At 35.3% G+C, this 15069-nt stretch overlaps 2 protein-coding genes across 9 annotated transcripts in view; one reads left to right on the forward strand and one right to left on the reverse strand.

The window, feature by feature from the left end:
- NEMP2 (nuclear envelope integral membrane protein 2) overlaps positions 1–15069 on the forward strand; it is a 299056-nt gene that overhangs the window by 148132 nt on the left and 135855 nt on the right. The window lies entirely within an intron of this gene.
- NAB1 (NGFI-A binding protein 1) overlaps positions 1–15069 on the reverse strand; it is a 40904-nt gene that overhangs the window by 8742 nt on the left and 17093 nt on the right. For all 3 annotated transcript variants that reach the window (XM_074364262.1, XM_010948719.3, XM_010948720.3), the window contains 3 exons: positions 13833–13966; positions 11197–11248; positions 1499–1588 (listed from right to left, as the gene is read on the reverse strand). In XM_074364262.1, the coding sequence (XP_074220363.1) occupies positions 1499–1588; positions 11197–11248; positions 13833–13966 (276 nt within the window). The remainder of the gene's footprint in view (positions 1–1498; positions 1589–11196; positions 11249–13832; positions 13967–15069) is intronic.

Genomic DNA, 15069 nt, shown 5'->3' on the forward strand with positions numbered 1-15069 from the left:
ATTAAAATTAGTTCACACTTCATGTGGTATACACGTTCCCTAAATACGCACTGACGTCTGTATCATCATGTTACAACACAGAATGTTGGATTTCATACAAAAGGAAAACAGCTTTCTGCTCAATCCTATAAAGAGACTTCCATTTTAGCTCAAAAGCAAAATAACCTTAGCTTTGTTTTCCAAAGTACTGAGATCTTTTAAAGATTTTTTAAAAAGGAACCTCAGAGCAACAGCAACATCTGCTATAAGCTGCTTCTAACACACAGGGTGAAGTCCTGGCATTTTTATTTTAGGATCTGGCACGACACAAACTCTGATATGATGACAGTGTGTTTGGGGGAGAAAAGGTGTAAAACGCTGTCTAGAAGAACAAGACAAACACACCTCCCACCAAAATTAAACAATGCGAATTATGCAGGAAAACATCAGTGCCAACGAGGATCTTTCATCTTCATCATGGACTGAAACTGCAGTATTTCCCAACCAACCATAAAAAGACACGTTTCAAAGTACTATTAGTTGTCTGACATATAAATTTATGTAGTAAGTCCTGTTCTATGCACTGCTCTAAATTACCTACTGTAACATTCAAAGCAGTGTATTTGTGATATTTTGCCCAGGAGGTAATAGTAAAAATGCTATACAAAAGAGGAGTATAAGGAATCTGCTAACTAACATTGGTTACAAACAATCCTAATTCACAGCAGCAAAAATCAATAGGTGAAATATATTAATTTATAGAATAGGATAAAGTTTATACTGTTTTTCTGAATGCAAATAAACCAGACCAAAAGGAATGATAACTTCAATTCATTTAAATTTCTTACTAAGTAATTGATAAAATTTCAATAAGATTTCTGAGGGGGAAATGTAGTTTTTCATCCTCTTAACACAAAAACACAAAACTTGGCAGTACCAAATCCGACTAAAAGCAGTCACTAGGGAGATCAACAGGAATAAAACAGTTCTTTCTAAAAGGTGTGGATGCAGAAATGACTTTTTTAAATGTTAATTTCTGTGTACATAATTAAATAACTTAGTAGCAAAAGCACCTGAAGCTGTATATTAATTTAATAATTTTTCATTATACATGAATTGAAACGGTTCAACAACAGCGACAATGCTGACTATTAATATTTTGTTGAGAACTAGAACTATCTCATCTCAGAGTTGTATTACACACAGCCATAGTCAACATGGCCATTTTTCTGTTATCCAGTTGCTTCTTCTGAGTTTTCTTAAGCAGAGAATCTGTCTTACTTCCTTCCAAAACTACAAAGAATAAATAAGTAGCACGCAATCAGATTCTGCTCATAAACCAAATCAAACCAAGTTGATACTGCTGTCTTGTTGATGCAGCTGTGGATCAGATGACTTTTTAAAACGACCAGAAATAAATTCAGTCTTCGGATGCTCAAAACTGAAGCTACTCGAAGCAGCCATTGACTTTTTAACCTGCACACAGTGTTATGAAATATTAACTAGTGGTTTACGTTACCTGTGAACTAATAGCAGCGAGTTCCTCACTCTTGGCTTTAGCCTGCTGGAAGAGTGTTTGCACGGAGTCCTGAAAGTCTGCAAACCCATCCTGTGGGTCAAAGGATATGCCCTTTTTACTTAGTTTGTAAATAAAATAACCATATTATCAAAAACTCAGAAAATAAAGCAAAGAAATCCAACTTAATCCTATGACTTGAATGATCATGATTTAAGATTTTAATGTATAATATTTCATTTCCATCTTTTATGGTACAATTACTTTATTTCTATAGCTGTAACCTCAGTAAAAACATAAATGAAAAAAATTAAAAAGTTGATACATCCGCAGTTTGACACTGGAACATAGGCTTTATGATCACTGATAACAATGATTATTTAACATTTCATCTAGTGTTTTGACTACTTAATCACTACCTTCATATTGGACATTTAGATTACTTTCTTTATTTTTTGTTTTGTGAAAAACATTACAAAAATATTTTTATGGAAATAGCATTTCCCCATAGTTTAGATTATCTAATACAATAGATTCCCAGAAGCAGAATTAGTGCAAAAGGATGAACATTTTTATGTCCTTCACATACTTTTTCCTCAAGGGCCTTTACTGGCTTATCGTATCAAAAGCAATATATGACAGTTTTCCATGCCAGAGCTAGGTGGTGTTTTCTTAATTTTTGTCAATATATATTTTGTTTTGATAATCAATTTTTAACATTTTATACACTGTAGTTGTATATACTTATATTTTACTTTGTGGTTTCTTCTATTGTTACACAATTCAGAAAGGCATTCTGCTTTAGAGATTTGAGAACTACTCAAATCTACCTTCTAGTTTTCTAGAGCTTTATTTTATTGTTTTTCTGTTTTTTAATTTAACTCTCTAACCCACCTGGAATTTATTTTGTTATATGTAATGTGAACATCCAAAGCAAATTCCTGACCTAAATGTCTGCAGAATTCTTCCATGTTGACTTGTGATTTCTCCTTTACCATTTCACCTGACAGGTGACGGGCTTTGGAATTACAAAGACCTGCACTCCTGTTCTGATTCCACCACTACTTACAGCTACATGACACCGAATGAATAGCTTAACCTTTCCCAACTTTAGTTTTCTCATATGAAAAATAAAGATAAAAGAATTACTAGGGCTCTTGTGAGATAAAGCAAATGAGATATTGCCTTCAGCATATAATAACTGCTGAATGTGTTTATCAGCATATACTAAGTTCTTGTATTAAATAGAGCTTACTGGGGCTCTCTACTCCTGGACAACACTTCAAATTATATTATTTCCATTTTATACTTTATATATATTAGTGCCAATCCATATACTAATTTTATCAAGTTTTTTTTTTTTTGCTTGCTTGCTTAGGGCTCCACATGAAATTTATAACTACAAACATTATGATAGCATGGTTTTAATAATTTTACTGAAAACTACTTAAGATCTCCTCACAGATGCTGTCATTAACCTCCAAAACATTTGTCTCCTTATCTGATAAGCTGTATATTTGTAGCAAAGGGTGCATAATGAAAAACCAAAGTTACTGTGTAATAATACAACAGAAAAAGATGTAATAATGACAAAATATTTATCTTATTTGAAATATGAGATAATGGTTCAAAAAATTTTCCCCATCAGGGTCTTTTCAAAAGACTATTTCTCCACTGCAAATCTCATGTTTTCAAATATTTCATCTACCAAAATTCATTTCCTAATAATTCATTTCCTATTTTTTAAATTTCAAATACTTGCAATAAAATAATTAGAGTTAAGAGCAAATAAATTTAACATCTTGAAATAATCTTGTAGCTTCATGGTGGGTTGATATACAATCAGCCTTTTAAAACTGCTAAAAATAGCCACTTTTCTAGGCCCAAGACCAAGGACCCTTGTCTTAGAGAAATGTATAGACTATAATCATTAGCTGAGCTAGAATAAATTTTATACAAGTGTATATACTTTAAATCTAGAGGAAAAGTACTATTCTTGGTCATTCCATTGTTCTCCTAAGAATTTATTTAGATCTAAAAATCCAGCTTTATCTTTAGCAAACCCTAAAGTTCTAAAGTTCAATGAGGAAGCTAGCACACTTGGAAAACAACAACCAGAGTGGCTATCATTTTCCAGGTGCCCACAATGAACCAGTTCCTGACTGTGTCCTATATTTTACAACAATTATCTCATTTAATCCTCACACAAACAACCTTGGGTTTCCCTCATTTTACAGTGACAGACATTGGCTTCAAAGCCTACGTGAAAACCACAAAATCCTAGAGTTGCCACCTTTATGAACTTACTACAGTAAATTGAGGCATTTCTCCTATAGCTCTTGTTTTTCATCAGCTGAACTGGTTTAACTTTATAATTTGCACTGAGTTAAAATCCGAATTCTACTACTTATTTGCTGTGATACTAGACAGATTACTTCATCTCTCAGTGTCTGTTTCCTCATCTGTTAAAATAGGGATAACCTTAGTACCCAGCTAACTTTAGAACCATTTTAAAGAAGAAAAAAGTTTGTGAGAAACACTTAGCACAGTGCTTGGTACACAGAAATTAACCCAATAAAAGTCTGTAACTGATATTAACTAAGTTATCTCCAAAAGCCACTATATTTAATCAGAGTGAAAAAAAAATAGCATGCTATAAGTGATATTACTATAGCTCTATGATACAGGGGGAATAAGATAAATTTTAGGAATATTTACATAGTATTAATATCTTAGAGAATGAGCTAGGCATTTGACACTAAAATCAGCAAGGGAATACTGACCATATTGGTGGGGAACTATTTTAGTGGAAAAAAAAATGGAAATCTAGAAACACTTGTTTATTCATTTAATCTTGTTTGCCTAATAGGTTCTATCCTCTGAACTCAATGCTGGGGATACAATGGCTTCTGCCCTTCTGACAAGCACAGTCTGAAGGGAAATGGACAAAGAGATCCAGAGCACAGGGGAGAACAGTGTGTCAGGGAAGGCCTCCCAGAGGGCATGATGCCTTGGGTGGGACCTGGAAGGAGAGTTCTCTAGGGAAAGAGAGCACCTTTATATATAAAGGCCTGGAGGCAAAAAGAACAGTATATCCTGGGGAAACGGGAAAATATTTAATATGATAACAAAGAGAATATACTGAGAAAGAGAGGGTGGTTTGAGAAATTGGATACCCAGGGCCAAATTCTGTGAGGCCTTGTAAACCATGTTAAGAATTTTAGATTTTATTTTAGATTTTATCTTAAATGCAAAGAGAAGTCATGGAAGGTCTTAGGGAAAAGACTAATCAGATTAGAAAACCTAATCTGAATCTGAATGTGATGTGGGGGGTTGGGGGGGTCAAGGATGGTGGCTAGAGGGCTACAGTGAACACAAGATACTAGCGCCCTAGCCTCAGACAATGGCAGATGTGACAGAGAAATACATGAACTCCTGAGAGACGACTTTGGCAACTGGGAATTCGGTGATAACATTCAGCAGAATCAGAGACTCAGGACCAGGAGGTTGGAGAGAGTGGAAAGTTGATGAATTCAGTTGAGGAGATGTTGAGTCCGATCTGTTGGTGAGACCTCCACTAACTCTGGAACTTGGGGTAAAGTCAGACTGGAAAGTTCCAGCTCATCGACAGGCCTTGAGTGGAGTGAGCCCAGGCCAGAACTACCAGGAGCTCCAGTTATCTCGATACTGTCTTTGAAGGAGCATGCAGGAGAAAGGAGTGATCTAATTTTCTCATGTTAGGAACTAGGTATGTGATCTCATGGAAGAGAGTTAACCTCATTATTTCCAGTGTTCCTAGTTTTCAAATGGAGATTAAATCACTGCTTTACCTGCTCAACAGAAATTCGTGGGGATTAAATGAAGTAATGCAAATGGTAAATCTCGGGAAAAGTACACACTGCTATACAAATCTATGGTGGCATCATTATCAGGATTATTAACCATGAGAATGTTGGAAAGCTGGAAGGGGGAACTTCAAACACTACATGTAAAAGTTCTTAGAAAATGGACACTGCTCCATCATTAACAAAGAGAAATACAAGCATGCAATCAGCAATAAATAACAATAAATAACAAAGACCAGTGGCTCTCTGCAACTGGGTACATTACTCATTCTGATTTTCTCCCAGTCTGACAGTTCATCATGCATCGGAAAACTGCTGGCCTGAGTAGCTATCATTTCATAAAATATAAGGTACCCAAAATATATGACACAGAAATAAAAGTGAGAACATTCCCAAGAAGATGGTCTCTTTCACATTATGTTTGGTGCAGGACTTTTGTTCTAAGTCTCTCAAGATTTTTTTCCCAGGAACCAGCTGTACCATGCTATGAGCAATTTATCTTCTTGTCATATTCTTGGCTGCTGCCATTAATCACAGTGTTCCCTGACTGGAGAGACTCTTGAGTCTGAGCACTGAGAAAATAAAAGATACAGGGTGGGATGCTGTTCATGACCTAATTACTCTCATCTCATTGGTCTCCACCCCCATTTCTCCTCATCCTTTCCACCAAATACTAGCAGTTGCTTTGAAGGCACTGCTTAGCTGTCTTTAAAATGACTTGTTCCAGCAGATGTTCTCAAGCCTCACACGTGCATTTTTTTTTTTCTACTCACACTTTCTATATGAATAGCAGATTGTAATGCTTCTGTTTTTCTGATCCAGAGGGGAAGAATCTGCATCAAATCAGACCTGCTTTCTCTTCAAGAAGCTTAGTGACAACGTAGGTGGAGATTCTGACCCTCTTCCCTCCCGCTTCCTCACGCTCCCACCCCCACCCCAATGGAACTGCCAGCAGATGTTTCCTCTAAATCTTTCTTTTTCAAGCCCCAATTCTCTGACTTCTCTGGTCCCTATTAACAAACTTCATTTCTTTCATCCAGTTATCTCTGATTGCTTTGCACTCCCAGCCCACAAAGGATCAAGAGTGCTGTCACCTCCTATCTCTCTGCCTAGTCCACAGCAATTTCAGCAGACAGATGAGATCCAAACAGTTAACAGTCCATTTAGTCAGCCACCATTGCCAAGGCCGAGACTGGTTGTTTTTCACATCCTTCCTCTCCTCTAAGATATTACTTATGACACTAGCGGCAATGACAGGGTTTGTCATAGGATATGTTCTTAATGAAAAAGAAGAGACATCAACCGAACCTACTTATAACTAATGTTTAAAAAAACTAATGAGGGGAACACAAGAGTGCCAGGGACTTTATCTTCCTAACACATTGTTTTTCATCATTCTGAAAAATTAATATGTCAAATGGTGGTGTTTTATATTTAAATACATTTTGTAATTTATAATGTTACATTTCCTACTAAAAACGTGTAAATGTTGTTAAACATCTTTGGATTAGAAAACAACTGCCGTTCCTTCCCCCTTGTTCAAAGACTACCAGTCCTGTGCACACTTTGCCTTTATTTCCAGACTAGCAGGAGAAAAGGTATAATCCAGGTAGCAGTTTTCACACCTAAGATGTCTTGTGAATCCTTATTAGCACCCAGGAAGGTGGTACTGCTTTCAAGTCTAGAAGTCAGACCTAGATTTGAATCCCTGGCTCTGCCACTAGATAGAAATGTAGAAAGTCAGGAAAGGTCCTGATCATTTCTGGGTCTCTCTTTGGCTGTAAACAGAAATCATAAAGCCTCCATATAGAATAGACAAGGTCTGTAATAATAATATATTTCAAATGCGTAGCAGTGATAGGCATGTAACAGATTCTAGAAAAACAGTTATTTTTACAACTGACCCAGAGCTAGATTTGAGGTCTCTGATGAAAAAGAAAAGAATAAATATAATCCATTTACATTTTAGCTGGAAGTGGATTCATACAGAGGTTTGTGTTCCAGGTGGACAATCTATTCATCTAGCCTCGGGAGGAGAAATATTCCCAAACCCTACACTAACATATAGGGCTAAAGAGGCTTTCCCCCTAGGCTTCATTCCAGATAATGGGCCACCCTGGTAAGGCCTCCTGAAGCTAACAGGCTTCTTCCTCTGTGTCTATCTAATATATTCTAGGAATTATAGAAAAAAGTTCAAAATCTCTATGTTTTTTAATATCTTACATGCCCTGTAGGAAGAACACTATTTAAGGATGAGAAATTGTCCTCAGTACTTCATATAACACGTATACTGGTATTAAACAACCACCACCACCGAACAAACAGCTATCCTTAGAGGGAAACCACCGACTATACAATAAGAGGAGAAAAACCAGACAAGGATTTTAAAACTTAATTCCACCCAAACCATCACAGACAGACCAGGAAAATACAGCATTTAGCAATGAGAAAATAACTACTGGGCTTGAACAAAGCACTAGTTTTATTAGTGTACCCTAATGCACTGAAAACAGCATACAAGAAGCTTCTCTTTCCGTTACATACCTACTTTGAGTTATTTCTATTTTATCTACTAGATATTATATTTTTTTGTCCTTATAAAAATGGTCTTTTTAAGATTCAAAAAACTTGGCAATTTGGCATGTATGCTCATTGGCTGTTGTCAAGGATTTTGGAAAAATTAAGATGTAAAGGAAGAGAAAAAGGGTCTCATTAATTTGGGCCTAGTAATTAGGAATCTGTTATACTACTTTACAATGGGCTAAGCTTAAGTTTATTTTTATATTACTTTTCCTTAATAGATAATGAGCCAAGAATTGCAAAAACAAATACTCAGATAAAATAAGACAAACAGTATGTTCAAAGAATTCTGAAATTCTTCTAGTTTTACTTATGATGTCCTATGTGTCAGCCACACATTCTGGACAAACTGGTCTCACTGTTCTCTAAATGCGCAGATTATTTTCTTACCTCTGTGTCTTTGCCAATGGTCTTTCTTTGGAATGCCCCTCCACCCTCCACCCCACATACCTACCTTCTCAAATTCTACCCTTCTTTTAAAACCCAGCTCAGGTGATACCTCCTCCAATAAAGCCTCCCCTAATCTCTTCTGATGCCAGAAATTCTCCCCCTCCTCAGCAGCCAGAGAGAAGGGAGACATGGATGAAGCACTAATAGCTGGTGAAATGTCTTCTTAAGGGAGTAGTAACCCAAGACGGCAAAATACCAACTACCTTCATATCAGCTTCCAGAATCAAATGAACAACGCCAGTACCTCAAATTCAATTTAGAATATACCACAAGAGAATTTAGACAAGGCTTTATGCCAATATAGTATATTCTGCAAAGGATTACACATTATACAATATACATCTGTAGGCATTATACACACATGCATAATACACATTTTGAAGAGATACTGATGTTCTGCAATACAGAAGCTTTTAAAAAAAACTAAGCAAAAACAAGACAAAATTAAAACAAACCAACAAAAAAGTAAACTACTGTCCTAAATTCAAAGCTAAAATCTCCTTTTCTGGGGAACAAAAATAAGAGTTTAGTGTCTTTAAGAGCATTTAAAGACAGTTGGGGTTGATTAGTTACTATTCTTATTCGGAAGGGGTTAGAATTGTTATTCACAGAAAAAGGCAACACTGGTTATCTTAATTCTCAATCTGCGACTGTTCAAATGGCTTTGTGAAGTCTAGTATAAAGTAATAAACTAACCATATAGAACTATAATTCAGTTATCTCTAGCAGAGGATAAAGGAATAGAGGGTCACATCTAATACTATAACCTAATACTCTGAGCTACTAAAAGAAACTCAAAATACTGTAACTGGATACAGAAACAATCTGCTTACATTTCAGATCAGGGCCATTCAGAGGGTCAGAAAGACTTAATATTAATACAGCCTAACAAGAAAACACTATAGCACCAAAAGTCCATGAGACAGATGATCTCAAACTTCAGTGTTCACTAATGACCTCTGAAGCTAGACAAAAAGGAAGCTGGGGACTACATGTGAGAACAGCCTGAATCATGATGACATGGAGCGCCACTGGTGAGACAAGAGAGACACGTGTAACTTCTAACCCAGTAGCTGACTACTTTTCCTGGCCACTGGGTACGTTTTGTACCTTCTCTCCTGTAAATCCTCCAATGGCACATGCCTTTTGGCAGTTTCTCTGTGTATCTGACTTTCCTTCCAGAGGTAGAGTCACTTACAGCTAAATCCACAGGGATCCTCTCTCATTTTCTTTGGGTGCAACAAGAGAAAACTATTTCACTAGTTAGCTTTTTCAATGGCCTTTTAGATCATTGTAACAAATTCTTTGAGTGGTATGTGAGGCTAACCCATCTTAAACATTATTCCAGAGCTAACAGTGAGGTAGATTATAAATATAAGCACAATTTTTTAAAATGTGTTCTTTTTGGACAAAATTGTTCTCTCCTTTGAGAACCCCTGCTGTTGGCTAAAGCTTTTATAAGTGAAAGATGTTTATCCATGGCCATTCATTATTTCATGTAACACATTTTATTAAGTCCTATGAAGTTCAAGGCATTATTATAAACAGTATAAAGCAGTGGACAAATAAGAGCTCTATTCTCATCTAATGGAGCGAATTAAAAACAAATACATAATAGTTTCAGACACTGGTAAGTTCTATGAAAACAAAACAAAACAAGACAAAGAGCTTAACTGTGATTTTGGGGTAACAGTGCCCCTTTAGAAAGGGAAGCAGGGAAGTCAGAGGAAATTCTCAGCTATGAGCTGAAGCCATGTCAAGATCTAGAGAAAGACCTAGGCAGGGGGAGTGGTGAGTGCTGAGGCACAAATGAGTCTGACTTGTTCCAGGAACAGAAAGTCCGCCGGTGGAGCTGGGGCACAGTAAGAATGGGGAAGTGCGGTAACAGGTGAGGTTGGAGATGCAAGCCAGAGTCAGAGCAAGCAGGGTCTGAGACGCCTCAGGGAAAAGTGGAGATTTTATTCTAGGTACAGTAGAAAGCCACTGGAAAGATGTAAGCAAGAAAAGGGATTTATGTTTTTAAAGGCTTAACTCTGGCTTTAGTATAAATGAGAGATTATATACAAACAGATGCTTAGTAAGAATAATTTGATGATGGAAATTTAGGGTAGATAAACACAGCTTATTTGCTTTAACTTGACATTAAATAATGAATGGCTAAGAGAGTACCGACCTCCACTCCCTGCCCAAGGGAAAAGAAAAAAAAAAAAAAAGAGCTAGCTGCCTGACTTTTGCTGTAGACTGGCTTTAAAAAAAGTATTCAATCCAAATTAAGGAGCAGCAGTTCTGAAACCATTCTGTATTTCTGAGATCCCTAAAAAAAGGCACATTTTTCTTGCTCAACCTACCTTACCACTTGCAGGTCTAAAAATCAGAAGGACAGCCTCAACTATGATCTCTAAAAGAGGCTTTTAATTTCAGTAAAGTCTCCATAATTTGCAGCTACTAAACTTCTCTCAGATAGTTAATACAAAGAAGTTGAATCTTAGCTCCTCTGAATGTATGTGATAAGATGATTAATGATGTAAATAAAATTATAAAAGGAACAGTATAACCAGAAAAGAATTTTAAATCTGTAGAAAACATCTATCTACAAATCAACCTTTGATAAATTAGCTGGACATTGAGCTCATCATTGTTGTTTCCTTCTAAGAACTTCCTGAGTATCCGAGTTTAGACTACCACAGACACTTTAAAGCAATAAAATTCTACATTGCTTTTAAGAATCTACAATTCACATTCTTCACTAGCTGATAGGAATTCCTTTTTTTCAGTTTGAGCTAGTAAGCAATTATTAGTGTAAGAAAATGTAATACATAATCATACCTCCACTTTAATTCTCTTCGGGGATAACTCATCTCTTTCTCCACATTTTGATCTGAGGGGGATGAGAGAGAGAGAAAAACTTGAGAAGGTAATAAATTTTTTCAAAAGGCATCTCAATCTATAAGCTTCCACCAAAACATATAACCCTGAAACTCTGATACCAGAAATAAGACATTCATAATGAACATTAAAATAATGAAAAAGAGACTTTTCATCACTTCTAGGTTAACATTAGGGAAACAGGCAGACACAATTATATTACACATTTTAAAAAGCCACCACCTAAGAACTCCTCACACAGAGAGTACTCAGTAAGTACGCAATAGGTGTTACATAAAGAAAAAGGAAAAAATCAGAGAGGACTGTATTCCATGATATTCCTTCATGGATAAGTACAATTTAGGATAAAATGACAAAAATGATCATTTAAGATGAATGCCTAAGGTTACATGACATTAAAATACATTTTGTCTATCAAAACTATAGATGCGTTTTCCCTTTACCCAGGGATCCCTCTGCTGGGAATCTATCCCACAGAAGCATCTACACATACATGAAATACTACTGCCAATTAAACTATGGCCAGCCATAAATTTTAAGTTATACCTCAATATAAAAGATGTTAAAGTGTGGAAAAATACATCTCAAAATCAACAAAATATGGTATGTATTATGTTATTTACTGTGGTATTATTTATAATGACAAAAGAATAGAAACAACTCATAAACAACAGGGTCCTACTGTACAACACAGGAAACTATAGTCAGTAGCTTGTAATAACCTAGGATGAAAAAGAACCTGAAAAAGAATGCATATATATACATATAACTGAATCACTATGCTACACACCAGAAACTAACACAACATTATAAATCAACTATACTTTAATAAAAATAGAATAGAAACAACTCAAGTACCCACCAATAGGGAACTGGTTAAATGAATCATAGTATATCTACACAATGCAATATCATGGGGCTGTAAAAAAAAATAATAATGAAGAAGATGTGTATGTACTAATATAGCAAGATCTCCAAGACGTTGAAACAAAATATAGAATAATGCAGACATTAATTCATTAATGTAACATTAATTCATTAGTGCTTCTTGGAAAAAAAAAGGTAAAAGTGGGCAACTGTATTTGTTTGCATGTACAGAAGCAAACACTAAAAGAATAAAAAAGAAACTAATAAAAATTACCTACACTGAGGAAGGGAATGACGTAAAAAGAGACAGGAATGGGAATGCAACTTTTCTGCACTACCTCTTTACATAGTTTTGGCTTCTAAATAATGTAAAACTGTTGTGTATTTTAAAATTATTTAACTTAAGGAAAGAAATATAAATATAAATAAAAACTACAAAAACCAGCTAAAAATTTTTGAAAGCAATTGCCTCTGGGGCATGGTATTCAGAAGAAGGAAGGGGGATGGAGCAGGGGAACCACTAAGTTTCATGATAAGCCTTATGTACTATATGACTTCTTAAATCATGTACATGCATTACTTTTATTAAAGAAAATTATTTAAATAAAGCAGTCAGAAAGAAAATTTTGTAAAATACAGCAAAGAAAATAGAAAATCACAAAATCAGTCCTTGATTAACTCAGAAAATCTTATAAATAATCCTATAATATTGCTGTATATTCTTACCCCTGTTCATTTAGTCTGCATAATTTTACTTGTTGCCAGTTTGTAAACACGTGGGCTCTTGAGACAGGGTAGAAAATGAAGTTGCTGTGAGTTGGGGAAAATAATGGTGACGATAGCAAGTGCCTGTAATAGTGTTTTTCAAACTGGAATATGCCCAAGAATCATGTGGGATGCTTGTGAAAGTTTGGATTCTAAGGCCCCATCCCCACAGAACGTAATTTACTGGAGCTGGGAAGGGTGCTCAAGATGTGGTTCTTTGCACACACACTTAGTTACTCTAAAGCATCTACTCAGAGAAGCAGTGGCACAGCTGACGGTGCACTGCAAATCAGGGTCCATGTGGAACCAAGTGAACAAAATCAAAATGGTCCTTTACCTGCAGGCAATGCTTAGGGTTCAAGTGAGGATAAGATGAAGAATAATATGGTGTGTTTACGTTAAATTTTAAAACCATCACTGCTTTTCAAAATGAGGTTTTTAATTTCAAATGCACGTTCCATATTCCACTTGCTAGAAGTCTAGTATTTTCCAATTTTCCCTTAAATACTAGGCAAAGGAGTCTTTTTATCTATTTAGCTAATCTCACTAGATCACAAATACCTTGCAAAAGGAAACATTCTGCTTCCTCAGAAAGTCCAACAAGTTCACAAAGTTTGTAGGGTAAACAAATAAGTCCATAAAGTGCTGACTGACTAAATCCCATCATCATGCTCAAAACCAAAGCAAGAATGTCTAAAACCACTACCAGAGCAATGCTGGTGCTAGGCAACTATCTTTCAGAAGACAGACAGACAAAAGACTAACCAAAACAACAAAAACCACACCAGCAATGTTTTGAAAAGCCACTTCACTGTTTAATTTTATAGAACTATAATCAGACTTCTGCTTTGTCAGATATTGCTTATATTCTATCAATGGATGGTGTTTCAAGCTCTACTTCTATCAAGCAATGCAAAAATACTGCCAATTAATTAAACACTTACTTGGTGGTTCTGTATGTATATTTATAGGTGACTTCACGAGAAATCTGCCTGGCCAGGGCAAAAAGTTCATCTCTTCTTGTCAGCAGGGCATTATCCTTCACACAGAGCTGAGCAGCTGCTTCATTAACAGTAAGCTGCATGTCCAAGTAAAGTAATTTTTGTAAAAATTATAAACATTTTTATTTCATCAATATGGAAAATGTTTCACTTAATAAAACTGTCACATCATTATATAATGCAATCATAATTAACGAAAATCAGGATAGTCTTTACTCCTAATTAGTCCTACTGCCTAATTTCAGGAGAAAATCAAATAATTTACCATCTCTCAGAACTCAAACTGATCTAAGTAGTCATCTTGGTTTTATTTATTTATATGGTTTATTTATTTTTGTTTAGGTAGGAGAGATCATAGAAAATAAGCAAAACAGAGAGTTAAAAAAAATGTTCTGCATCTCATTTTTCTTATGAAAAACCCAAGGGATCTGATTATATGATATGGTGATATTTCCTTATCTAAAAGTAAGGATACATGGTCTGACAGATTTTTTTTTAATGTGAACTGATATGAAAATTCTTAGGAAAGAAATACTAAATGATTTTAGTTAAAAACTTATCAAATCACTTAGTAAAAGACAGTTTTCACAAATTAGGGCTATAATGGAAAAATCAAGATCTTAGAGTCACTTGATCTCTAAAATTCATCTAACTCTACTCTTTCATGTAAGTGTTAAATACTGCCAGTATAGAGCTGCTAGTTGACCAAACACCATATGCTAAAATTTAAAATAGAAAATGTTATCCTAAATTCAAAATCTATCATTTGTTTAACAAACTAGAAAATGTTTTTCACATAATTTTGTGAAATACAGACATGTAATCTCCTTTTTTTCATTTACGTATGCTGCATTTTTTTACTTTTCACATACTAAGGCAGAGACTTGGCTTCTTTACATCAGTACCTGGCATGGGTTGTATGAGCAATAAATATTGGCTGACTGATGATTATTACAAATAGACTTCTTAGTCACAGAATATACTAAATCTTAAGAGTATATATCTTACCAAATTACTTTTCACAAAAGTTGCTCCAAATCTTAATGCTAACAACAATTATAAGGAGAGTTAGTTCATTTCCCAGAATCTTGACCAACACTGACCAGCTTTTACTATCTAAAAGCTTTACCAATTTGATGTGTTCTCAATGATATTTGGCTATAATTTGCATTTCTTTGGC

The sequence above is a fragment of the Camelus bactrianus genome, chromosome 5 (genome assembly GCF_048773025.1).
Source record: "Camelus bactrianus isolate YW-2024 breed Bactrian camel chromosome 5, ASM4877302v1, whole genome shotgun sequence".
Lineage (NCBI taxonomy): Eukaryota > Metazoa > Chordata > Mammalia > Artiodactyla > Camelidae > Camelus > Camelus bactrianus.